We start from the raw sequence: 25,172 nt of genomic DNA, 5'->3' as shown, positions 1-25,172 counted from the left end.
ACTCCGCGGGACGCCGCCGCCCCAAAGCGCCAGGCGGTCGGGCCAGCGAGCTGGGGGGCCAAGCCGGACCCCGGGACCCTCGGGGCAGGACCCGGGCCGACCAGCGGCGGGGGTGGCGCGGCGCTGCAGGGAGACACCAGGCGGGGGGCACCGCGAGGGGCCGGGCAGAGGCATGGGGGCCGCGATGGGCCGCCGTAGCCTGCCCGTCTGGCTGTGCGCCGTCGCGGCGCTGCTCTCGGGGGTGCAGGCCAAGGGCACCCCGCTCCCGGCGCGGCCAGCGCCGCCCGGTGCCTCCCGCTACAGTCTCTACACAACGGGATGGCGCCCGCGGCTGCGCCCGGGGCCGCACAAGTAAGCGCGGGCGGGCGGCGGGCGGGAAGAGGGGGAGATGGGCCCGCGCGCGCCGCTGCTCCCACCTGCCCGCACCCGCGGGGGGTGTCGAGGCCCAGGACCCCGAGGCCGCTGCACTGAGGGGGCGGACGCCCCACGCTCCAGGAGGTTATGGAGCTGGCGAGGAAAAAGAAGCCGAGGGGGCCTGGCGCGGCGGCTGGGATCCTGGCAGTGCCCGCGGAAACCTTTCCAGAGAAGTAACATTTTCCAGCTGCGCTGTGTGCAGCCTCCGGGCGAGCGGACCAGGTGGAGGGAGAGGAGGAAGGGCGGTCCACGCGCAGAGCACGGGGTGGGGGTGTCCCCCGCCCCGGGCCTCCCCTCTTTCCCCTCTCTCCCCCACCCCGCCAGGTAGGAGATGGAGCTGCGCATCCGGTCGGCCACTCCCCTCCCGCAGTCAGCCTGGCCTGAGCAACCCCGTGGTGGGCTGCAGAGCTAATTCGGGCTCCTGGCTTCGGGCCCCTGCAATGGCATAGCCGTCCACAGTGGTCGGCTCATGCCTGGCAGCCACCTCCTCAGCCCTTGCGGCTCATTAAGGAGACTGCCGTCCCCGCCTCAGCTTCTGGTGTTTTGTGAGCAGTGGCTTGCGACCTGGCCTCAGTTAAGTGGGCTAGAGACTCTGCCTGGGGTGCTGGCTGAACTTGAATTCTAGCTGAATTTGAGAGCTGTTGTCGGAGGAAGAGTACCAACACTCAGTGGGCCTGGGTACATCAGAGCGAGCTTCCTGGAGGACGTAGTACAAGAACTGCTCTGAGAGCGAGGGAACGGGACCAAAGGCAAAACGACAAGGAGAGATGCGTTTCCCCGGGAGTCAGGCAGGGGAGGAAGGATGAGTCACGGTGCTCTCAAAGGAGTCACTAAGTGGAGGCTCAGAAGCCTCGAATGCCAAGATAAGGAGTTTGGGATCAGTGAAGGATGGGGGCTGTGGCAGAGCATTTGAGGGAGAATACCTGCTGGCCTCTTCCCCAGGCAGAGGGCGGCAGCCAGATCAGGCTCCTGGTTCCATATAGCGCTTAGTCCAGGGGCCACCCATCAGGGAGGCTGGATTCGGAGACCAGCAGTGGGGCTGGACCCCAGACCAAGGACCTTGGCTCCCAGGAACAAAGTACCGACAGAAGAGACATGGGGGTCTGGTACCCTGTTGAGGCCCACAGATAGAAGTGGGAGGGTAGGAGCCTCTGTGGGCCTAGCTCAGCCAGCTCTTCCAGGGATGCCATTTTCTCCTGTAGGGCCCTCTGTGCCTATGTGGTGCACAGGAACGTGACCTGTGTCCTACAGGAGGGAGCGGAGACCTACGTAAAGGCTGAATACCGGCAGTGTGGGTGGGGGCCCAAGTGCCCCGGGACAGTCACGTGAGTGCATTCCTCATCTACATACTTGGGATCCCCCCCGGCACAAGCACCAACTCTGCCTTCAGCTGGGAGCAGCTGCCAACTCCACAGGGGCTCCTTGGCCTCCAGAGAGCCCACCTGAACCCCCATACAAGCTAGCATGGACCAAGGCCCCAGAAAGGAGGGTGCCAGGGAAGACCCCAGGGGTTCGGATCTGCAACAGAGCATCACCTGCACTGACAGCGGCAGGCTTGGGTTCGAGCCTAGGAGTCACAGCGGGGCAACGGGAGGGCTCCAGGGGCAGAGGCAGCTCAAGGTTAGGAGGACAAGACAGGCAGAAGGTGAGGGGAGAGTAGAGGGCAAAGGGCCCCATAGGCAATGGGTCATACCACAGTTGGGCGTGGCCAGCCCAGGGAAGAGTGGTGACAATGAGGAGGCAGGCCATGGGGTAGGGGGAGGAAGCTGGATCCGAATGTGGGGACCTGTGGGGCTGCATGCAGATGGGATGCACAGGTCTGTACTTGGAGAGGTTCACATGTGTGTCAGTTGGTGAACAGCTTCGTGGCTGAACAGGTGAGGGCATGGATGCTCGTGGGCCTGCCTGCACCCTGGGCCTTCCCTTCCCTGCTCACCATCAGAGGTGCCTGTCCACCAGCCTCTCTGACCAGAGCTGAGGTCCCACAGCAGGGTAGAGAGGAGTAGAAAGAACTAAGGGGAGTGGGTGGGAGCCAAGAGTGGCCCCCAGGGCAGTGAGGGGGCCACCAGCCCCAGCTCCAGGGCAATGCCCCTCCCTGCCCACAGGGAGGGCTGGAGCTCTGTCTGAGTTCTCAGAGGTGCCACTGCAGCCTGAGTGGCATTTCTCATGGCAGCATGAGCTAGAGGGGATCCAAGTGGTCTTGGGAGTGATGGGCAAAATTCCTGCTTCTCTCCAAGCTACCAGGATGGGTGGGACTTCTACCTGCATTCTTCCCTAACATGGCTGTGAGCTCCAGGAAGGCCTGCCCTTAGCCTACCCCTGTCACCTTAAGCACAGAAAAATGAAAACCCTGAGGGTGGTTTGGAGGTGGGGAGTCACCCAGCCTTATGCAAGTGTCTGGGGGCGGCCCTGAGTGCCAGCTAGGGGGAAGAGTACAGCCCTCAAATGCAGGATCCCACTCTCTTGCCCTCCCCTCCCAGGTACCGCACAGTGCTCAGACCCAAATACAAGGTTGGCTACAAGACGGTGACAGACCTTGCCTGGCGTTGCTGTCCTGGCTTCACTGGGGAACGCTGCCCTGAGCACCTCACAGACCATGGGGCTGCCCCACCCCAGCTGGAGCCTGATCCTCAGATTCCCTCGGGGCAGCTGGGCCCAGGCCCCAGACCCCCTTCCTATAACAGAGCAGCCCCGAGCCCTCACGGTAAGTCTGCCCAAGGAGATCCTCCAAAGTGATCAGGTTTCTTGGGCTCAGTGGCAGGGGCAGGGAGGGGACTGACCCCAGGCTGGCTGAACTCCAGCAGGGATGGGGAGGGGGAACCCCCAGGCCCCACCTTCATCCTGCCATAAAGCCGAGGGAGTTATGCCCAGTGAAAAGGTAGGCTTAGAATAGAAAATCTCTTGCGTGGTCTGGCAGTATGACAAGCTGAGTCTGAGGCCAGTAATGCCCCTGGGGCCCTCTTCTCTTTCCCAGGAAGGAAAGGCCCAGGGCTGTTTGGTGAGCGGCTGGAACGCCTGGAGGGTGACGTCCAGCGCCTGGCACAGACATATGGTACCCTCAGTGGCCTGGTGGCGAGCCACGAGGACCCCAACAGGATGACTGGTGGCCCCAGGGCTCCTGCTGCCCCTGTGGGCTTTGGGGTCATCCCTGAGGGGCTTGCAGACCCAGGAGACAGAGACAGAGGGCCACAGATACCTCCCTTGGATGAGATCCTAAGCAAGGTGACAGAGGTGAGCAACACTCTTCGGACCAAGGTGCAGCTTCTGGACAAGGTGCATGGGCTGGCTCTTGGCCATGAGGCCCACCTGCAGCGGCTGCGGGAAGCCCCACCATCCCCGCTCACCTCCCTGGCACTACTGGAGGAGTATGTGGACCAACGGCTGCACCGACTCTGGGGGAGCCTGCTGGATGGCTTCGAGCAGAAGCTGCAAGGTGTCCAGAGTGAGTGCGACCTGCGGGTGCAGGAGGTTCGGCGCCAATGTGAGGAGGGCCAGGCTGCCAGCAGGAGGCTGCACCAGAGCCTCGATGGCCGGGAGCTGGCCCTGCGTCAGGAGCTGTCACAGCTGGGCAACCAGCTGCAGGGCCTGAGCGTGGCTGGCAGGGGCAGCTGCTGTGGCCAGCTAACCTTGATCAATGCCCGTATGGATGGCCTTGAGAGGACCCTGCAGGCAGTCACTGAGACCCAAAGGGGCCCCAGTGCCGCGGCCGGGGATGAGCTGACGAGGCTCTCTGCTGCCATGCTTGAAGGAGGTGTGGATGGGCTGCTCGATGGTTTGGAGACACTCAATGGGACAGAGGGTGGAGCAAGGGGGTGCTGTCTGAGGTTGGAGATGGGGGGGTGGGGAGTGGGCGGCTTCGGGACCATGCTAGAAGAGCGCATGCAGAGCCTCGAGGAGCGCCTGGCGACATTGGCTGAGGAGCTAAGCCATGACAGCGCCCCTCCGGGCAGGTCAGCTCGGCCCCTGGTGCAGACAGAGCTGGCCGTGCTGGAACAACGGTTGCTTTCACTGGAGACTTCTTGCACCCCCAGCACCACCTCAGCCATCCTGGACAACCTCGTTGCAGAGGTCAAGGCCTGGCAGAGCCGGAGCGAGGCCCTCCTACGCCAGGTGGCCAGCCACGCAGCACTACTCCAGAAGCTCAATGGCACTGTGGCTGAGGTCCAGGGACAGCTGGCAGAAGGGACAAGCAGCTCACTTCAAGGTGAGATCACTCTGCTCAAGGTTAATCTGAACTCAGTGAGCAAGTCACTCACGGGCCTCAGTGACTCTGTCAGCCAGTACTCTGATGCCTTCTTGGTGGCCAACACGTCCCTGGATGAGCGGGAACGCAAGGTGGAAGCTGAGGTCCACGCCATCCAGGAGCAAGTCAGCAGCCAAGGCTCCAGGCTTCAGGCCGGCCACAGGCAGGTCCTGAACCTGAGGGGGGAGCTGGAGCAACTCAAGGCTGGTATGGCCAAGGTGGCCAGTGGGCTGAGCCGCTGCCAGAACATAGCCCAGGAACTTCAGCACACAGTGGGCCACTTTGACCAGAGGGTGGCACAAGTGGAGGGTGCGTGCAAGAGGCTGAGCCTGCTGGCTGCGGGCCTGGACAGCTTGCCCACTGAGCCACTGAGGCCCAGAGGGGGCCTGTGGAGCCATGTGGACCAGCTGAATCGCACGCTGGCCCAGCACACGCAGGACATCGCCCGTCTCCGGGATGACCTACTGGACTGCCGGGCCCAGCTGGCTGAGCAGGCGCAGCCAGGGAAAGCCAACTGGACAGGCTGGCCAGGACCTAACCCCTAGATACCACCAACTCGGGGACCATCACCCCAGAGCCCAGCCTTATCCAGCAGTGCTTTCTAGTCTCCCCTGGCAGTCCAAATGGTACTAAGGAGGCCACTGGGTGAATGGTCTTGGTCTAACTCCATGTGGCTATTCCAGCCACCAAAACCCATGCTCTCAGTGTTGCACAAACTGGACAATTCTGGACAGTGGTCAAGGCAAGGATGTCATCCTTGAAGGCCAGGGTGGACTTGAGAGATTTCACATTCCACTGTCTGCAGATCAGTGTCTGGGCAACCAGCTGCAGAGCCTGAGTGTGGCTGGCAGGGGCAGCTGCTATGGCCAACTGGCCTTGATCAATGCCTGTATGGACAGCCTCGAGAGGACCCTGCAGTCAGGACCAGTGTCAGCAACTATGCAAACAACTATAGACCCGCAGCCAGTGGCCTGTCCACATTGCCCTGTGCCCACAAGCAACAGTCCACAGTCCTTGGTGGCTTCTGTTCCATGTCCCCTCCGCTTCCCTCCGCAGCCATCAGGACTAGGTTTGTGCCAGAAGGTGATGCCCGCTGGACTGTCCTTATACCTGGCAGCTTCACGGATGCTGTATCTGAACCAAGGACCAGAGGCTGCCAGACTTTTCTGGCTCCTCACGAGTCCTTCAGGACAGAACAGAAGCACAAAGACTCAGCCAAGAGTCCTCTTTATTCCTTTGGATCCTCCCCCAAGGTGAGGGCTTAGGCAGCTGTAGAACCCCAGGAAAGAACAGAATCCAGGTAATCTGTTTAGAGACCCTCACCCCAAATTTAACCTTTTCCTTTCCTTCCCCTAAGATGTTTCCAGAGCCCTCTGGGGCCCACACTGTCTTCCTTCCACTTGGGGCTGGGGAAATCCTTCCCGTGAAATCAGGGCATTTCTCTAGAAAGTGGCCTAAATGAGGTCAGGCCCTCAGAAGGAGCTCCCAGATGGAGGAAAGGGCTCCAGGCCTTGCTTTTCACATCCCTTCAAAACCCCATCCTCCCAGGATGTTCACAAAAGGTGAGAAATTCAGGTACGAAATTACCAATGGACAACTTGAAAACTCATATTCCTCAGGCCTATGCAGTTCCCAGAGACTGACACCCATCTCTGCTGAGGTTCTGGCCTCAGTTTCCCCCACAGCAACATGGGCCCCACTGTGCTGTTCTTCAGGTCCCCACAGCCTTCTGGTTCCTGGACATTCTGCCCTCCATGCTGGTACTGTTGGAGGAGGTCAGGCTTTGGATTAAAGCTTTTAGCCAGTCTAAAGCTACTTTCTTCACCAAAGACAGTGAGAGGAGATGCTGCTGGGGGCATCAGCCCTGTTTCCCACAGCTCATTAGGCAAGAGCTTACCCAGCAGCTGTGAGCCCTGAGCTGGCCAGCAGAGGCTTGGGGAGGACTGTCAGGCCAACAGCCACGTGCCCCGGCTGGGTTTGGGACTGAGTTGTTAAGGGAAGTGTGGAGAGAAGCAGCAGCAGCAGCAGCCAGATGGGGAGCAGGCCAAGTGGGAGCCACATTCCCTTAGTCTGCAGGTGTGGGTGTGTGTCATGTGCTGAGATGCCAGGGCACCAGCAAGGGAAATGCATTGGCATTGATGTCTGGCTTCAGAGGCTACAGTCCTGGCTCCTCGACTAAGGGGAGTGGGTGGGAGGCAAAGACATCCTGTGGGGAGAGTACCATGTCCTTCCAGAGGCTACTCCGCACTCCCACTGCTGCCACCAACCCTTCACTGAGAACCTCCCTCTTCTCTCTGTCCTATCAAGAGTTACAGCAAGGTTCCAGATTGACAGGGACAGAGATATCAAAGGCATAGAGAATCCTGCAAGGAGGCTGGGAGTGGTAGCACACGCCTGTAATCCCAGCACTTTGGGAGGCCGAGGTAGGCAGATCACTTGAGGTCAGGAGTTCGAGACCAGCCTGGCCAACATGGTGAAAACCATCTCTACTAAAAACACAAAATTATCTGGGTGTGGTGGTACATGCCTGTAATCCCAGCTACTTGGGAGCCTGAGGTAGGTGAATCACTTGAACCCAAAGGCAGAGGTTGCAGTAAGCTGAGATCGTGCCCCTGCACTCCAGCCTGGACAACAGAGGCAAGATCCGGTCTCAGAAAATAAAAAAAAAAAAGAGGGAAATCTACAGGGGCCCAGATGACAAACTAATTGCCCCAGGCAAGTGCCACACTGATGCCTGGAGCAGCTGCAGCTCAGCTGGCAGAGACCGTACACAGGACCGGGAAGATGGGCTGATCTTTCCAGCTGCCAGCCAGCCTGCAGCCCCTCTTCCCCTTCAGTGGGTTTGCCCCGTGGCACTCCAGCTCCCACCCTCCTATACCCCAGGGCACCTAGTGAGTGCTGGGCCAGGTCAGGGAGGAGGGGCCAGCCAGGACAGGTTCAGTCCAGGGTATCAAGGTCCACAGCAGGCAGTGGCTCCCTCCAATAGCAGAAGTTACTGTATTCAGGGTTGACCAGGTCTGTGCTGGGGCCTCGAGCCACAGGTGGGAAGAGGAGCTCAACCACCTCGCCAAGCCTCTCGTACCTACAGGCAGAACGGGGCCAGCACTGAGCCTGAGCTGCCACCAAACTATGGCCCCTGCCATGGGAGTCCAGGGTAAGGGACACACTCCCTGGTGAGAGGTGAACTTGGGGCCCAGGGAGAAGCCAGGGGAGGGGGGCGTGGCAGGGCATGGGGAACATGTGGCAGGGTTTGGCCTCACGTGGATTTGTGGTTCTTTATGAGCTCCTGGGTGAGCTCTCCCCGGGGGTTGACTGTGAAGATGCGGGACTCAGGTAGGCCCACCTGCCGGTAGGCAAAGACATCCTGTGGGAGACGAGGAGGAGCCCGTGAAACAGAGGCAAGCAGGGAGCTGGGGAGAGGTGGCTCAGCAGAGGGGGACATACTCACATTGGGCCTGTTCCCAAAGGCAGCATAGAAGGGCTGTCCATGGGGCAGAAACAGCTGCTGGATGTCACTCAGGCAGGCGACCTTGAACACCTCTGGCTTCTTCTCAATCACCTCTCTGGGGTGGCCAGAGCCACAGCAGGGACAGGGGCCAAAGTGGGGAAGAAGCCAGAGGGGATGGCAGGCTCAGGTGACGGGGGAGTCTGACCCCACCCTCCTTGTCACCTGAGAGCTAAGGCTGGCCTGGCAGTGGGCCATGGGCTTGTATGTGTAGGGGTGGTTACCTGTGGAGGGCAGAGAAGAGGCTGCTGGGAGACAAGAGGACAAGGCCCTGGGGGAGGCTACAGCTCTGCAGGTACCCCTTGGTGAGGTTCGCCATGCCGATGGCCCGCGCCGAGCAGTACAGGAACTTGTACCCATTTCTGAGAGTGAGGGACAAGGTGGCATAGAACCATCAGAGACCAGCCAGCCCCATCTGCTTACTTGGCTTCAGCCTGCCCAGCCCAACTGTGGGTCTCTGAGGTTCCAATCTTTGCAGGGAGGGGACATGGGGAGAACGGCCAGGTCTAAGGGAGAAGCCCTCAGCAGTGGACTCAGCTGGACCTGCATGGAGTCCTGAGGCCTGGGTGGAGCAAATGGAGAAGGCCTCCCCTCCGGCCTGAGGCCAGTAGGTGGGCCCTGATCCTAGAATATAGCCCCAGGGGATGAGCCTTTCACAGAACTGCAGGCCATTAGAGAGGTCTCAGCACTCCAGGCACCTGCCCTGGCAGCCTCCCTTGTGGGCCCTGCTGGTCCCAAGATGTCCTGTCCTGTCTCTCCCTCTCTAGAGCTGGGGACCCTGCCTCAGTCCCAGCCCAGGCACTCACAGGTGGATTTTGCGATAGAGACTAGTGATGCCCTGGTGTGTCCAGTCTTTCCCCAGCTGGGGCAGGATGTGGCCCAGAGCATCCGACCTAGAGCCAGAGTGGAAGGGTCACTCCAAGGCAGCTCCACATGGCCCAGCTCCAGCCTCAGGATGGCCCACCAGGAAGGGAAGGCCCCCTTACTGTCCCCACCACTCCCAGCACAGAGGGAGGTGAGTCCGAAGCCCCTCTCTCCCTTCCCTTCCCACAACCAGTTGGGCCTCACTTGGTGATGGTGCCGTCAATGTCAGAGATGACCACCTTGTCGTCCCATTTCCACAGGTAGATGGTGGCCCTGCAGCGGCAGGTGCCCTGGTACTGAGTGGTCACACTGAAGACCACATCATTGGCACCTTCTTGCAGGTTCAGGCACCGCTGAGGCCAAAGAGGGGTACGTTGTGATCGTGCACAGCAGGCACTGCCTACCTGTCCCCTTACCCCATGGCCTCCGATCCCCTCAGGCCTCTCATTCTCCTCTTCCTCCCAGCTCAGAGACTCTTGAATTAATCCGAGATAGCCACACACCGACACATCCACGTGGGCAGAGGATGGCTGTGCTGATCAGGGCCCTGTCCAGTGCAGGCCACAGGAGCCCTAGCCTCCCTTCATTCCCCTTTGAGATGTAACTCACAAAGTTGCATCCGTGACTCGCTGCCCAAGATTCCCAGGCCAGTCCCAAGGCTGGGGCTGCTCTTGGTAGGGAGACACACACCTCTATAGATGGGGGTCCTGTGGGGATCTCCATAGGAAGCCCCTCCTTGGGGCTAGGGTGCCTGAGTCGACATAACCCTGTACTCGGTCCATAGAGAAGGATCAGGGTCACTCCCCACCAAAGCCTGAGTTGAGTGTGAGCTCCAGGGTACCAGATAGATGGCAGCTGCCTTGTACTGGCTGGTCAGCCCCTCCCGCACACCTCCCTGACCATGGAGCCACACCCATGAAGAAAATAATGTTCTTATTCCAGGAGTCACCAGTTACTGAGCTTAGAGAAGATGTGACTTAGGGCTTAGAGTTGCCAGAATCTGAGGGGGCTGTCATCAGCATTTGATTCTTTTTAGTGTTGCTTCCAAGGGCTGACCTGGAGCCTGCTGATTCACTACAGGTAGATTATTTCAGGAGGACCTAAGAGACAGCTTTCCCAGTGTCTGACAGACAAATGGGCTGGCATGTGAAGAAGTGAGTGTCCTGCCCTTGGAGGTATTCAAATGGAGGCCATCAGGGAGGCTCCCAAAGGGATAAATTCTGGCCTTTGGTGAAGGCGTGATTCCCCAGAGCCATTTCTCAGCTGGGTCCTGAGGAACTCTAAGACAGAATTAGCTCAGCCTCTCCCCAGCCTCCACACAGACAAGGCACACTTACAATCTGATCAGAGGAGAGGCGGAGGGACTTCTTGTAGGTAGGAGTGGAAACTGGAGTGGAGGGTGGCAGGGGGGGGATCTCGAGGATCACAGGGCTCTCTGGGGCATCGTCATCACTGCTCAGGACTTCTGTCTTCTCCCTGCGGACCGCACTGGCTCTCAGGCCATCTCCTTCAGCCAAAGGGCCTTCACTTCCAGGAGATGCCAAGAGGAGCCTGGGCCTGTCCCCGCCACACCAGGGCCTACAGGGTAGCAGTGATCCCTCCCTCTAGGCTCCACCCATGTGGAGTGGTGGCAGACACGGGTACAGGCTGGTAGTCTCCACCCAGCCAGATGACAGCAGAGGGGGCTGAGACCCAGGGCTGCCAGCCCTCATTGCCTGCCTTGGAGATATTTACCTGAAATACCTAAAGTATATCTCCGAGCCTATTCCCAGCCCCACCTGCTTTAGCTTCAGTCAGGCCATCCTTAGCAACCTTCCAGCCAGCCTCAGGCAGCTGGGTCACTTTAGAGATGAAAAAAGGAAGCAAAGTCAGCTGGCTTATGTGGGCTGGGAGAGAGAGGCCCTGCTCCTCCTTAATAGGGATCCCCTTGTCTGGGCCAGGAGCCTGAGCACCTGTGCCAGCTCTGCCATTTCCTGGTTGTGGGCCAGGAAATTCGTCTCCAGGCCAGGCCATTTCTCAGGAAAAAGAAAAGGTATAGAAGTGCTTGCGGGGCCAGGTGCGGTGGCTCACGCCTGTAATTCCAGCACTTTGGGAGGCCAAGGTGGGTGGATCACCTGAGGTCAGGAGTTCGAGACCAGCCTGGCCAACAGGGTGAAACCCCATCTCTACTAAAAATACAAAAAAATTAGCCGAGCATGGTGGCATATGCCTGTAGTCCAGCTACTTGGGAGGCTGAGGCACAAGAATCCCTTGAACCAGGGAGGCAGAGGTTGTAGTGAGGCGAGATTGTGCCACTGCACTCTAAAGCCTGGGTGACAGTGAGATTCCATCTCAAAAAAAGAAAAAAGAAGTGCTTGGTGCTCGAGGAATGGCAAAGAAAACCCATGCTGGAGACAGGGTGCTGGCTCCTCCCTGTTGCCCCGCAACCCAGGGCCCTCTTTCCCAGGCTCCCACTGCAGAGCCCCACACAGGGGTCTCACTCACCCCTGCTGCTCCTTAGCTGCAGTCTTCTCCCTCTGGGCACTGTGCTGTGGAAAGAACATCCATTAGTGAACCCACCTCCTTCCCTGTGCCGGCCCTGGCCCTGCCCTTCAACTGTGACCATCCACCTCCTCAGCCAGGAAGTCACTGCGTTGCCAGGAAAACCACCATCGCCCACCCTTCCGGGGCATCTTCTCCTTCTCCAGCTTGTCCATGGTGCTCTGTGGGCAGATGAAAGCCATGCATTGTTTCCAGTACCACATAAACCTCCTACCTTATGCTGTTCTTAGGACCCTCCCCGCCATGAGCCCAGAGTCTGGGCCAACCCTACAGCAAGGTGCTGTCCACATCTGGAGGCTGAGGAAGCATCCTCACCTCCATCCTGGGCTTCCAAGCAATGACTCCAGTGAGCTATGCTCAAAAGACCATGGGCTATTCCTGCCCCCAGCCCCACCTCAGCCCTGACCCCTATCTCTAACCCAGCCTCAACCTGGCCTCCAAAACTTGTGGATCCATTCCCCTACTAGCGTAGCTAAAGGCAATGCTTTGGGAGTTTCTCAAGATCTGGTACTCCCTGCATGCTGCAACCAAGTTGTAGCAGGAAGAACAATCATTAGCCAGCACTCCCCTTAACCTCCAAGGCTAAGGCTGCCCCAGGCAACCTCGTAAGGTCGGTGATCCTCTCCCACAAACAGCCCCCTGTCTGTATGTTACCATCACTGTCTGGTGGGGCAAGTTGACCTTGTGAAAAAATGTCGATTAGATCTATGCTTTTATAGATAACCCCAGGGAGAGCCCAGCCCAAGGCCCATCTGGGGGACACAATGGCACCCTACAGATGCAGAGTGGAGAACCCAAGTCAGGGGGATGTGGGCTTGGGCTGGGAACAGCCGCGGGACCATCCTGAACTGGGAACAGGCTGGTGGGGCAGGGGTCTCTCAGGAGCCTCAAGTGGTAGGTCTGTCTGGGTAAGGTGAGGAGATCCAAGCAGAGAAGGGACCCTCTTCCTTCCCACAGACTCAGGGTCCTAGCTCAGACCCTGCACCAGCTAAAGGATGAAGCTGTCACCCAATGGCAGTGACAGCTGTCAACATCTGTTAGTGACGCTCTTTGGACAAGCCAAGAACAATAGGCCACGCCAGGTCAGGGTGGTGCCTTGGATTGCTCCCAGAGGGCCAGGTGCAGGTTGGCACAGGCTGGCACTGCCCAGGAGGGCAGCATCCTCCATGAGTAGGAGAAGGTGGCTGGGAAGACCAGGGAAGAGGTTCTGGGAAGGAGTAAAGAGGCTGGGTATTCCTTCATTCTTTTCCCACTCTGGGCATTACACATGCTGTTCCCTATCCCTGGCCAGCTCAAGGCCCACCCATCCTTTACTCTGCCCAGTGGGCACTTGCTTATCAAAACCCCTTGCCTCCAGGCACTACACACCTCTCCTTCCCAGCACTCAGGGCTGAATTATATTCATCTTTGGTTAACTTTGTCTTCCTTCAAGAGCAGGGATAATTTTGTTGCATTTATTCCTGACCGTCCCCAGCCTAGGTCTGGCACATAGTAGATACTCAAGAAATACGTGTAGATAAAGAAAGTAAGCACCCTTCAGCCCAGCCTGGAGGAACAGTCTGCAGGCAAGGTGAAGGGTGCAACTTCCATTTCCCAAACCCATAGTTCAGCTCCAAAGGTCTCCCATACTTCAGCTGCAAAGGCTTCCTGCTAAAGACATGCCTTGTTTAAGCACCTGTTGGATTTTTCTCCCCCCTCTTTTGTCCTGAGCTCCTCTGAAGTTAAGTTTAAATCCAACAGGATTCCTCCATGGCCAGAAAACCAGGGAAGGGTAGGGCAAGACTTCAGGGATCTGTGTTGCCTCTTCCAGAGTGGATCTTGCAGCCAGCCAGCCCCTGGCCCCCAGGCCCATTTCTCCTCACCCTTCACTTCCTTGCCAAGGGTCTCCCTGCCCCGAGGCTATGGCCACTTTCCCCAGCACAGGCAGTGGTGCTCTAACCATTACCTTGGGCAAGCTTTTCTGGAAGGCTTGCAGAGAGAGGATCATGGGGGCAGCCACAGCCCAGTTATAATGCCTAGAGAGACAGAACAGGGCATCACAGCTGCAGCAGCTGCAGGGTCGTGGGATGACTCTTCAGCCACCAGCATCCCCAGCCCTGGGACTTACTTCCCATTGATTTTCACCACTAGGTTTGGGTCATCCAAAAGACTGGGGTTTTTGGTGAGGTCCTGGTAGGAGACGCTGTGCTGGTTGAATTTCTCTGGGCACAGAGGCAGAGAGTGAGGGGTGAAGCTGGCACATCCCAGGTGACCTGCTGCCTCAGCCACCTGGTGCTCCCCACTCTGCTCCTCACCTCTGTTGGTTGGATCTGTAACCTGGCAGGGCTCCTCCCTATCTATGATTTATGAACCTGTTCCCACCCCAGGATTCACAGCATAACTCACAACTTAGCATCAGGCATTTGCTCCATGGGGACTGGGGAATGTCCAGCACCTGCTGGCGGAGTGTGGGCTGCACAGGACAGAGAGCTGCAGGGAAGCCCAGCCTCCCATCTCTACTGCCCCACCCTCGAGGGCTTCCCTGCTCTCCCCATCCCTGGGCTCAGCACCAATCCTCAGAAGGCCTTGGGCCATAGTCAAGCATACCTGGGGAGATGTCCCGGCTGTTAGCCAGTCCACCACAGAGGGACAGTGCTATTGTCTCCACTGTGTCCGGAGTGGCTTCAGGTTCGTGTTCAGGGTTGGGGTCCCTCAGGGGCTTCTGGTTGCTGGGTTCACTCCATCTTCTGGTCCCCAGCCTGGAGTCACTGTGAGCAAAGGGGCCAACAATGACATGAATGCAAGGAGGGTGGGAGATGGGTCCTCTCTCCTCCCAGGCCCTTGATAGTGGACCCTTGGCCCCAGGAGCCCAGACCCAAGACCCCCTGGCATCCAGAACACAGGCACCTCTGGGGGAAGTAAAGCGCTGCATTCTCAGAGTCCAGGGAGGGCAAGTCGTCCAGGTAGATGTCACTGGGGCCCAGGTGCTGGCTTCTCTTTGGGGAGCCTGAGGTGGAAGAGAGGATACCTGTAGAGCTGACGTGCTCAGCAGTGTGAGCAGGAAGTGCCCTCTTACTTTGAATTCCCTAAGCCAGTGCTGCCCAGCAGAACCACCTGCAGTGACACAAATGTCCCATGTCTGCACTGTCTGATAGGTTGGCTGCTACCACATGTGGCTATTGAGCACACTTAAAATGTGATCACAGTGTGACAGAGAAATGGAATTCTATATTTTAATTTCAATTAATTTCATGTTTATTTTTATTTATCTGTCATCCAGGCTGGAGTGCAGTGTGTGATCATAGCTCACGGCAGCCTCGAACTCCTGGGACTACAGGCACATGCCACCATGCCTGACTAGTTAAAAAACAAATTTTTTTTTTTGGTAGAGATGGGTTCTCGCTACACTGCCTAGGCTTGATCTCGAACTCCTCGAGCAATCTTCCCACCTCAGGCTCCCAAAGTGCTGGGATCACAGGAATAAACCATCTCACTGGCCCTAATTTGATTTTAAATAGCCACATATAGCCAGTGGCTATGGATTTGGACAGCACAAGCCTTGTGCTTTCCCAGCACTCTTAGATAAACCTGAGCTTGTGAGCTGGAGCTGAGTCTGCTCATCTCTCTGACTTCCTACCCCTAGCATCACCCACTTCTCATTCAAGGCATGCTAGCTGCCTTCAGTTTCTGGACATGACGCTTTTCTCGAGCCTTATATCCCTGGCACACAGTTTCCTCTGCCTAGAATTCCTTTCCCCTGCTCCTTGCTTGGCTGAATCTTCATTACCCATGTCTCAGCTTCAACATCACCTTTTCGGAGGGGCCTTTTCTGACCACCTGGTTTAAACAGCTCCCATCCCAACCAGTGACTATGCCCATGGCAGGCCCTTCCACATGTGCAGCCTCCGTCTCCCACACTGCACTGTAAGCCTCATGGGGCTGGTGCCAAGCACAGCACCTGGCACATAGCAGGTGCTCAAAATGTACTTGAAGTCCCAGCACCCACCCAGGGGACATTCATCATTCACCTTTCCCCCTGGAGACCCTCTCTGACTGCCTGGTGGGAACTGGATCCTCCGGAGTGGCCCAGCTCCATGCCTTGGAGGCAGGAGGGAGGCCCACATCCCCAGAGCTCTGAGTCTTTGTTTCATCTGTCTCTGGGGTGTGGAGAGGAGGGCCCACTAGAGTGGGATCCTCTGTGTCAAGCTGAAGCAGGTCAGGGCCAGCCTCTGTTTGCAGGATCGGGTGTTCCAAAGGGTCCACGCTGCCAGCCACAGATGTAGAGGGAGTGCTGGGTCCTCCCCGAGGAGGAGAGGTTGTCCCGGCTCTGCCTTCAAGGACCATTGAGGACTTGGGCTGCTCAGCTCTGGCCACCTTCAGTGGAACAAATGGAGGAAGATGGGGGCCAGGGCAGGGCCTGCCACCCATGTCCCACAAAGCCTTGGGGGAGGTGGCCCGAATTTTACTCCCTTTAACCCTGACCCATGGGGGCCACAGAACCCCTGAAGGACAGGGACTGGGGTGGATACAGAGGTACTCACCTTAGGCAGCCTCCCCCAGGCCCACTGCATGTGGGACTCGGCTCTCAGGGGACTGGGCTCCACGGTCCGCACCTCCAGCTCCGAGTCACTCTTAGGGAATGTTAGCTCACCTGCTGAGAGGCTGCAGGAAACAAATTCAGAGGCCCTGAGCCAGCCTACCCATCTCTCCTGCTGCCCACCCCAGCCAGTGGAAAAAATATGTGCAACCCATATTTAAGCCTGTGCTGAATCCAGAATATCTAAGGAATATAGAAAGATCTAAAGAGTACATAAATATATGAAGAACTTCTGCTGATCAACAATAAGAAGACAATCCAGTCAGAAGAAGGACTGAGGGACAGAGGGATGGAAGGAGGGAGAGAGGGAGTGAGAGAGAGGGCAAAGAAGGAAGGAAGGAGAAGAAGAAGAAAAAAGAAAGAAGTAAAAAGGAAGGCGGCCAAGTTGTGGCTGGCTTGCCTAATGGGCATAGGGTTTCCATTTGGGGGATGGAATGTTCTGGAATTAGATAGTGGTGATGATCCTTCAACACGTGAATGTACTTAATGCCACTGAATCGTATACACTTTTAAATAGTTAAAATGGTAAATTTATGTTATGTATATTTTACCACAATTAAAAAAAAATCAGTAATAGACTTGAACTCTTTACAAAGGAGAAATACAAATGGCTGGTAAACACATTCAATGAGTTCTGTGTCATTAGTCATCAGGAAAAATGCAAACTGAAACCTGAAACCTTAATCTGGAGTCCTGGCCTGCAGCCCATCTGGACTCTCACCTGGCCTGGGGGGACCACTCGCCATCGGAGTAGGGGTAGATGTCTTCGGGTTTCGGTGATGACTTGTCTTCCAACTGGACACTGCTGAGGGGCCACAAGGAAATGGTCACTGATCGGGCAGGATACCCCAGGCAGGTATGAAAGTCTGGTGAGGTGAAGCAACTACTGCCCAGAGAGGTCAAGGCCTTTGCCCAAAGTCACACAGCATGAGGATAGGAAATAGCACTTGATCCCCCAAACTGGGGTTCAAGTCCCTTGGTCCTTACACACCCTGAGGGCTCTGGCCTCTGCTTTTCCAGCAGAGCTGAGAGCTCACTCTCAGCACCCGCCTCCAGTTCTTCTGAACTAGAATCAGTTGCCACTGCATCCTCCTTCTGCTTGGGCTTCCTCCTGCGACGTCTCTTCCTCCGCCCAGTGGAGGCTGTGCCCACCATGACGAGGCCCTCAGGCTCACTGGCAGTGCCCAGCTGGGAGTCTGAGGGGAAGCCAGACAGACCCCCCCAAGGGATGGGTGAGGTGCAGAGGCGGGGAGGCACGTATTCCTGTGGAACAGACCAAGAGCTGAGTTGGGGGGCTGCTCTCACCACAGTCATCCTGAGCCTTGCCTGGGTCACAGCCCTGGAGTGAGCTCATTTAGGGTCAGGAAAACAGCCTCATAGCTCCCTAACAGAGCCACCCACCATCCTGGCAGGCCAGGCAGAGATCTTGGCATTAGCCTCTGACCTCCTCCTATGCCCAAGTCTATTGCAGCAGACATCTACTTCTCCTTTAAGGCTCAGCCAGATGTCTCCACCTCTAGGAAGGAGGCTTGGCCATCCCTCTCCCAGTTCCAATGACTGCAATGACCAAATAGTTCATCATCCATTGTTTACATGTCCAGCTTCCAGACCAGTCTTGAACTTTCTTGAAGGCAGGGGTCACCCCTCATCTGAGTCTGTTGCATGGTGTCTGGCATACAGTAGGGACTCAAAGTTTTTCAAGTTCAGTTTCAACTCCTCTGTTGGCTTCTGCTGGGCCCTGCCTCCCCTGCGCAAACACCCGCCACTTACACACTTCTAGCTTCTAGCTGCACGAAGCTGGCACCAGACCCGGGAAAAGCCAGATGGTATGCTTTCCAGCCCCCTTCTTCAGCTCCTGCCTCCTCTCCAAGCTGCCTGGGGAAGGCCTCCTTTTCATCCCATAGGGGCCCAGCTCAGGGGTCTAGTCTTCTGAGAAACCCTCCCCAACTTCCCAGTAAGTAGAGTCAGCTGGTACCCTGGCCCCTTCCTGTGGGCATATCATGTGTTCCAGAGGCCAGCCCCAGCTGACACCCCTGCCTCAGATCTCCGCTGGTGGGGTACTCCCCTGGAAGGGCAATGATGGTGACAAATCCCAAGGCTCCACTGAGAGGAGACACAGGGAAGAGACGGGCGGGCCAGGTACTGTTAGAAGGGCCAAACTCACCTCATCGCTCTCCAGCTCCTGGACAAAGAAGGCCTCCCCACTGTCCCCAAGCTTCATGTGCAAGTCCACAGGCTCCCCATTGATCTCAATGTCTACCTGCAAATGGAGAGTGGTGGCAGGGACATGGGCCCTCATGCTCATGCTTCAGAGCACTGGCCTCCCAGCTGGTCCTCCAGTGGCTCCTCGCTGTCCCAAGTGCCATCCTTGCTGGGGTTCTCTCCCTCTAGAACTCAAGAGCCTGGCTGCTTCCCACAATGGGGGGCTCTGCCGCATCTCCCCTTCCTCGGAGAGGCCTTCACTGAGCTCCCTACCCATCTCCCCCTCACTCACACTGCCCCATTGTCTGGGCCTGATTGCACTTGTCACTGTCTCAGTCTTCTTGTGTATGGCCTGGCTTCCACATTCCTCCCTCTCCCACACCCTCAAGAATAAGGACGTGATCTCTCTTATGATCGCAGTGCCCCCAGACCCCGGGTTACTGACCACGTGAACAATGGTGAGAATGTCAGCATACTGGCCCTTTGTGGAATGTTTTCTATAGATTATCTCATTTAATCTTGGCAACAACCCCTTGCAGTAGCTCCTATCCTTGCCTCCACTTTATAGATGAGGAAACTGAGGCTTGGGGGGTTTAAGTAACTCCCTAGGAGGCAGCCTCACAGCAAGTGAGCCTATGAAGCCAAAAAGGCTGGGTCTTCAAGGCAAGCTATTAGCCTTTTAGATATACTGTTTCCTATAGGCTACACTTTCCTATTAGGATTCTGGAAATGTCACAGTTGCTTCAGTATGAATCTTGATTCATACACTAGACATTGCTGCTAACAAAAATCTCTGCTGCACTCGCCTGAACCCAGTGAAGTGGATTTTATTTATTTATTTATTTATTTATTTATGAGACGTTTCACTCTTGTCACCCAGGCTGGAGTGCAATGGAGCAATCTTGGCTCACTGCAATCTCTGCCTCCTGGGTTCAAATGATTCTCCTGCCTCAGCCTCCCAAATGGCTGGGATTACAGGAGCCCAGCACCATACCTAGCTAATTTTTATATTTTTAGTAGAGATGGGGTTTCTCCATGTTGGTCCGGCTGGTCTCAAACTCCTGACTTCAGGTGATCCACCCGCCTTGGCCTCCCAAAGTGCAGGGATTACAGGCATGAGCCACCATGCCCGGCCTGAAGTGTATTTATTAAGAGAGAGAAATTAACTTTTGAGTGTTACCCACATATCTGGCCCTGGGAGAGCATTATCAGTTGCTATTGACTTGTTCTACCAGCATCATTAGGCAGATAAAATCATGTCCATTTGTGAAAGTAAAGTAACTGGGCTCAGAGATATGAAGTGACTTACCAAGAACACACAGGTACAGTCTTAGTAAGCTGAGCCAGGTCTGATGGCCCCAGCACTGGGATAAGCCCTACTGATCTGTTTCCATGAGAAATTGTGAACCCTCCCAGACCAAAACCCCCAAATCTACCCAAAAACCTTCTAAGAAAGTACAAACGAAGGGAAGCGTGTCCAGAGGAAAGATCCCCACCTAGAGGAGGTCCCAGGGCCTGTCCTGGGACTGTAGTGGCTGCCCTGGCTTAAAAAGCCCACCCTGCAGTGGTCACCTCAGCCAGCCTGAGTACTCACCACCTTCTCCCGTGACCGCAGGACACCCAGCTTCCCAAAACGCACGTGGAAGGGTGAGCACCGGAACGAGCCATCCAACTGTTTTACCACCAGCACGTCAATGCTGCCGCTCAACGTGGCCGGGTTCAGGCCCCGGTACAGCTCCTTCATCGTTTCCAACACTCGCCCCACGTAATTCATGGTTGGTGCTGGCAAACAAAGGCAGTGACTTGCACAAAGTCTGCTCCAGCACCTCCACAAGAAGCTCCTGCAGCCTGACCACCTAAACCCCCAGGTGGCAGCAGCCGTGCTATGGGAGGTGCACCCGTAGATGTGGGTCTAACCCCAGCTTGCCCACTGCCCTGCCAAGGGACCTCTGGGCTGCCTCCCTTCTCCAAGTGCCAACCTCCACATCTGTAAAACAGGGTGTAGGTAAGACAACATCCAGTTGCCTTGTGCCTCTAAATGCTATGACTAATGATAATGACCACAGTGGTCAGTGGGCACAGCACATTTCATCTTCACAACAACCCTGTGAGGCTGGCTGAGCGGGTATCATTATTTCTGTTTAAAGATGAGCCAGCAGAGGCTCAGAGAGGTGGAGTAACCTGCCCAGAGCCTCCTAGCTATGAAGGACGGAACCTGAGATCTGAACCCAGGTATGTGTGGTTCCACTGGGATGGTCCAACCATGAAAACAGGAGGGGATGGGCAGAGGGGCAGCCTCATTAGATAGCAGGCCCAGGGCTGTGCTGGAGAATGGGCGACTATGCTAACCAGTGCTCTTCTCTTCCCAGTAAGTGGGAAGGAAGGAGCCTCCATTTTCCTTCTGAGAAATGGGCTCAGCTGTCTTTCTGCCTCCTGGTCCTGGGAGTTGGAAGGTGCCTTGCTGGGCTGTTGTAGTTGATTTATCGGGGAGCAGATGTGGGAGCACCCCAGCATTCAAGGCTTTATTTAGCCCCATTCCTGGGGTCAGATGCTCAAGGCAGAGCATCCCCTATAGCTAGGGGCTTAAGGTCCCAAACTACAAATTCCTTCCCCGTTTCTGTGGTGGAAAGACACTGTGACCCCACAGTGTCCAGGCTGTAGTCCTCAGACCCCAACTTCAGTCCTAACCCCAGCTCCTCAAACCAGGGCTCGGCTGGCTAGGCCCTCAGAACCCACAATCAGACCTTGGCCTTGCCCCAGCCAGACCGGTCTCTCCAGCTTTCCCACACCTGGCAGGGATGGGTGAGCCCAGAGCAGAAGGCGGAGGCAGCCTCAGAGAAAAGCCAGGGCTATAATGAGAACCTTCTCCAAGTTGACACAGTGCCTGCGCCACCGGCTTCAGCTCATCACTCCCGCCCTGCTGGCCAGTCCAGTGGCCGGCTGCCCCTCTGCCTGCCAAGACCCAGACCATCCCATCTGCACAGGGCACTTGCTTCTCTCAGACCCTGAGGACAGCCTGCCATGCAAGACCACTTAGCAAAGAAGCTAAGTGACTTACCAAAGGTTAAGTGACTATTCAACTCCGTTAAGCTGACAGGCCATAGAAGGGGTACAGGGAGGGGAGAGATGACTCATTCCCAGCTCTCCTGACTCTAGAGCATGGTCTCCTTCTACTCCATGGTTCCACACCACCCCAGAGTTGGCTGCAGATCGGGTGGCACGGCCCATGGCCACTTCCACACAGCCCTGCAATGCCCTGCACTCAAAATGTGGTCCATGCACCAGCAACATCAGCATCAGCATCACCTGGGAGCTTGCGTGAAACAGAAACTTAGGCCTAACTCAGCCTTACTGAATCAGCAACTGCATCTTTTTCTTTCTTTTTTTTTTTTTTGAGACAGAGTTTCGCTCTCGTTACCCAGACTGGAGTGCAATGGTGCGATCTCGGCTCACCGCAACCTCCGCCTCCTGGGTTCAGGCAATTCTCCTGCCTCAGCCTCCTGAGTAGCAGGGATTACAGGCACGTGCCACCATGCCCAGCTAGCTTTTTGTATTTTTAGTAGAGACGGGGTTTCACCATGTTGACCAGGATGGTCTCGATCTCTTGACCTCATGATCCACCCGCCTCGGCCTCCCAAAGTGCTGGGATTACAGGGGTGAGCCACCGCACCCAGCCAAATCTTTTTCTTTTCTTTTTTGAGACAGGGTCTCACTCTGTCACCCAGGCTGGTGTGAAGTGGCACCAAAATGGCTTACCTCCCAGGCTTAAGTGATCCTCCTGCCTCAGGCTCCTGAGTAGCTAGGACTACAGGCATGCACCACCATGCCTGCCTGGCTAAATTTTAGATTTATTTTGTAGAGATAGGGTCTCACTATGTTGCCCACATTGGTCTCAAACTCCTGGACTCAAATGATCCTCCTGCCTTGGCCTCCCAAAATGCTGGGACTACAGGCATGAGCCATTATGCCTGGCCTAGCACCTGCATTTTAACAGGATCCCCAGGTGATTCCTGCAGCCTTTCGTGTGTTTGAAAGGAATGGCTTTTGTGTTCCCAGTCCACAGCCTACCCTTGGAAGAGCCTGAACAACAAGAGCCCCGCCCCCCACAGCATTTCTCAGATAATGCCCACATCCTGCCCATCCTGGGACATCGGATGAAGCAGTGGCTTATCTCAGTCCGTGTCAGTGCTTCACAAATGTAAGACACAATAAGAATTGCTAAAGTGCAAATGGAATGAAATACAAATTCTTCAGACCCCTAACGTGTCACTCAAATTCAAGTTTATCTGCAAGGCGCCTGCCATGTGCTAGATGGAACATTTCCTCTTTGGTTTCTCCCTACCTAATGCCAAACTCTGAATACAGGTCTGGGGAGACAGAGTGGTGACAGACACTTGGTGCACAGACCTCTAAACCACTGTGCCCAGGAAAAGCAGAGAGGACTCCAGAGGCTTCCAGGAATTAAGGAGCAAGCATGGGGAGGAGCAGAGCTGGGGTCGGGCAAAGGTCTGTCCAGCTGGACGCCTGAGCCTGAGCTCTCTGCCCTAATAAGCCCTAGTGCAGTTTGTCAGCTTTGGTATTATTGCCCTTTGGGGCCAGATAATTCTTTGCTGGGGGGTGGGTGGATGCAATGTAGGATATTAAGCAGCATCCCTGGCCTCTGCCCATTAGATGCCAGTAGCACTTCATCCCCTGCAGTTCCAGGTTTTGACAGCCAAATAATCTCCAGACATTTTTAAATGTCCCCTAAGGGACAAAATTGCCTCCAGTTGAGAGCCACTGATCTAGTAGAAAAAGCAGAATAGCAGAAATGGCACCCAGGGTCCCACTCAGATCCAGCCCTGGAGTATGCTCAGGCAAGTAACTGACTGGCCTTGATTTCCCCTTCTATGAACCAAGGACTCAGTTTTTTAGACTCATCTCAGCTCTAATGTCATGGGAGTCCAGAATTCTTTCCTCGCTCTCTTCCTCCTGCTTCACCAACCTCCTTCTTCTCTGCCTGCTAGGCATTTTGGGGTCCTCCTGTGAGCCTGACCTCTGTCTTCACCCATCCTTAGGCACCCCCTTTTCTCAGGACTCAGCTCTCCCTCCTTGGTCTTTTCCAGACAGAGAAGAGCTCTGCTTGGCTCCTCTAAACTAACTTTTCTAAAATCAGCTATTCATCTCCCCACACCTCCCAGGAAGTTGAATGCCCCTTAGGACTAATTGCTACTCCTCCCTCACTAGCCCTCTGAATCCTCTCCCCCAATTTCCTGTTCATCCAGCCCCTCCTTTCTCCAGCTGTCCTAGGTCAAGGCTTTATTACCAGGTGCCCAGATCACCGGTGGCCACAGGAGAAAAGGCACCAGATTGTCTGGGTGCTGATCCCCACTCTGCCATTTGCGAGCTGTGACCATGGGCAAGTAACTTCCTCTCTCTGAATCTCAGTTTCAGCCTCTGAAATAGGAGTAACATCAGGTGCATGTGAGTAACTAATGAGAGACTTCGTGTAAAGCTCTGGAATGCAGTAAAAGCCTGTATGTGACATGTATCAGCAGCCGCATCCTGACAGCCCCACTCATGCAGGCTGGTCCTGTGGGCACTGCAGGTCATACTCTGATGGACTGCCCCTGCCAGAAGTTGAGCGTTTGGACTTCTTAACTTGGCTTTCAAGGTTCTGCCCAATGGTGGTGCCACTATTTGCAAAATGAGCATGTGAGCTCCAGGCAGGCCTGGAGGTCTCAGACCCCACCACGGGGATATTCACAAGCCTTCCATGCTAGACTATAACTCCAGCACAGGGAAGCCAGAGCGAGCTGCCCTAGGACTGAGCTCTTAGCCCTCCTGGATCCCAGATTTGGGTGAATGAAGGGTGTGGCTCTCCACTGAGGACCAGAGAGAGCAGGAGAGTAAGTACTCCTATTGCCCCAATATAGAGAAAGCACCACCCAGCCCGGAACAGCTACAGCATCTGACCTGCCCAGTCTCAAGGCAAGCAGGGCAAGGGCTAGACACTGTTTTGCAACTGAGGACACTGGGTACCAGAGAAAGTGGCTGTCCTGGCAGAGCACGGTGGCTTATGCCTGTAATCCTAGCAATTTGGGAGGCTAAGCGGGGCGGATCAGAAGGTCAGGAATTCGAGACCAGCCTGGCCAATATGGTCAAATCCCCATCTCTACCAAACATGCAAAAATTAGCCAGGCGTGGTGGTGGGCACCTGTAGTCCCAGCTACTCGGGAGGCTGAGGTGGAGAGTCACTTGAACCCATGAGGTGGAGGTTGCCGTAAGAGGAGATCAAGCCACTGCACTCCAGCCTGGGCGAAAGAAAGAGACTCCATCTCAAAAAAAAAAAAAAAAAAAAGAAAGAAAGAAAGTGGCTGTCCTCCCCAAGGTCACACAGTCAGGCTGGGGTAAAACTGGGCCAGCCTCCCCTGGGAAGTTTCGTCGTCTTCTCTCCAGACTCTGCATTCTGGGTGTCCAGGGGGCCTGCAGCCACTAGGCCAAGGAAACAGGGACAAAATGAGGCCGGCCCCTCCACCTGTGTCGCCATCTTATGGCTAGCGGTGGACTCAGGCCCGCGGACAGGAAGGAAGGAAGAATGTCATATGGCAGAATAGACGGGCGGGGAGGGGAGAGGGTCATCTCTTCCCCGGCCCGAATTGGGCCCTACCTGGGGAGCTGCCCACTGGAGTTCCTGGACTCAGAGCCACCGGCTCTACCTGTGTGCATAGGCTCCACAGGTGTCTTCGGCCCGCACTCACTTGGCGCTTCCGGGTTTTCTAAAACATGGTGAGATCACGACTCCATTCCTTCCACGATCCTGGTGCAGCCTCCACAGGCCCCGAACT

At 56.1% G+C, this 25,172-nt stretch overlaps 2 protein-coding genes across 5 annotated transcripts; one reads left to right on the top strand and one right to left on the bottom strand.

Annotated features, from left to right (window-relative positions):
• EMILIN3 (elastin microfibril interfacer 3) lies at positions 1-6,468 on the top strand. The gene is made up of 4 exons (XM_017972057.4): positions 1-351; positions 1,617-1,739; positions 2,895-3,118; positions 3,389-6,468. The coding sequence occupies exons 1-4, from the start codon at positions 173-175 to the stop codon at positions 5,200-5,202; spliced, it is 2,340 nt and encodes a 779-aa protein (XP_017827546.4). The 5' UTR covers positions 1-172; the 3' UTR covers positions 5,203-6,468.
• On the bottom strand, positions 5,869-25,172 carry LPIN3 (lipin 3). 4 transcript variants are annotated; one of them, XM_035298624.3, is made up of 20 exons: positions 24,995-25,172; positions 19,940-20,127; positions 18,308-18,403; positions 17,135-17,406; positions 16,865-16,948; positions 16,088-16,208; positions 15,575-15,920; positions 14,454-14,553; positions 14,154-14,314; positions 13,675-13,768; positions 13,513-13,582; positions 11,636-11,728; positions 11,511-11,554; positions 10,364-10,502; positions 9,231-9,379; positions 8,969-9,055; positions 8,387-8,524; positions 8,106-8,220; positions 7,918-8,021; positions 5,869-7,739 (listed from the first exon to the last, which is right to left on the bottom strand). In XM_035298624.3, exons 2-20 carry the CDS (start codon positions 20,117-20,119, stop codon positions 7,595-7,597), a joined length of 2,538 nt encoding a protein of 845 aa, XP_035154515.1. In that variant the 5' UTR covers positions 20,120-20,127; positions 24,995-25,172; the 3' UTR covers positions 5,869-7,594. The 4 variants fall into 4 exon arrangements, with proteins under 4 accessions (XP_035154515.1, XP_035154518.1, XP_035154516.1 ...); XM_035298627.3 differs by having other exon boundaries at positions 16,865-16,945; XM_035298625.3 differs by having other exon boundaries at positions 25,086-25,172.

The sequence above is a fragment of the Callithrix jacchus genome, chromosome 5 (assembly GCF_049354715.1).
Source record: "Callithrix jacchus isolate 240 chromosome 5, calJac240_pri, whole genome shotgun sequence".
Taxonomy (NCBI): Eukaryota; Metazoa; Chordata; class Mammalia; order Primates; family Cebidae; genus Callithrix; species Callithrix jacchus.
This window is presented reverse-complemented; position numbering and strand designations above follow the sequence as displayed.

Bases quoted from the DNA above. Each gene is read 5' to 3' on its own strand.
- EMILIN3 (XM_017972057.4), top strand. From the start codon at position 173: ATGGGGGCCGCGATGGGCCGCCGTAGCCTGCCCGTCTGGCTGTGCGCC. The intron at 352-1,616 runs GTAAGCGCGGGC...TTTCTCCTGTAG, and splicing joins CTGCGCCCGGGGCCGCACAA to GGCCCTCTGTGCCTATGTGG. The intron at 1,740-2,894 runs GTGAGTGCATTC...CTCCCCTCCCAG, and splicing joins AAGTGCCCCGGGACAGTCAC to GTACCGCACAGTGCTCAGAC.
- LPIN3 (XM_035298624.3), bottom strand. From the start codon at position 20,119: ATGAATTACGTGGGGCGAGTGTTGGAAACGATGAAGGAGCTGTACCGG. The intron at 14,554-15,574 runs GTGAATGATGAA...CTTCCACCTCAG, and splicing joins GAGGGTCTCCAGGGGGAAAG to GCTCCCCAAAGAGAAGCCAG. The intron at 8,525-8,968 runs GTGAGTGCCTGG...CCTCACTCTCAG, and splicing joins CTCTATCGCAAAATCCACCT to AAATGGGTACAAGTTCCTGT.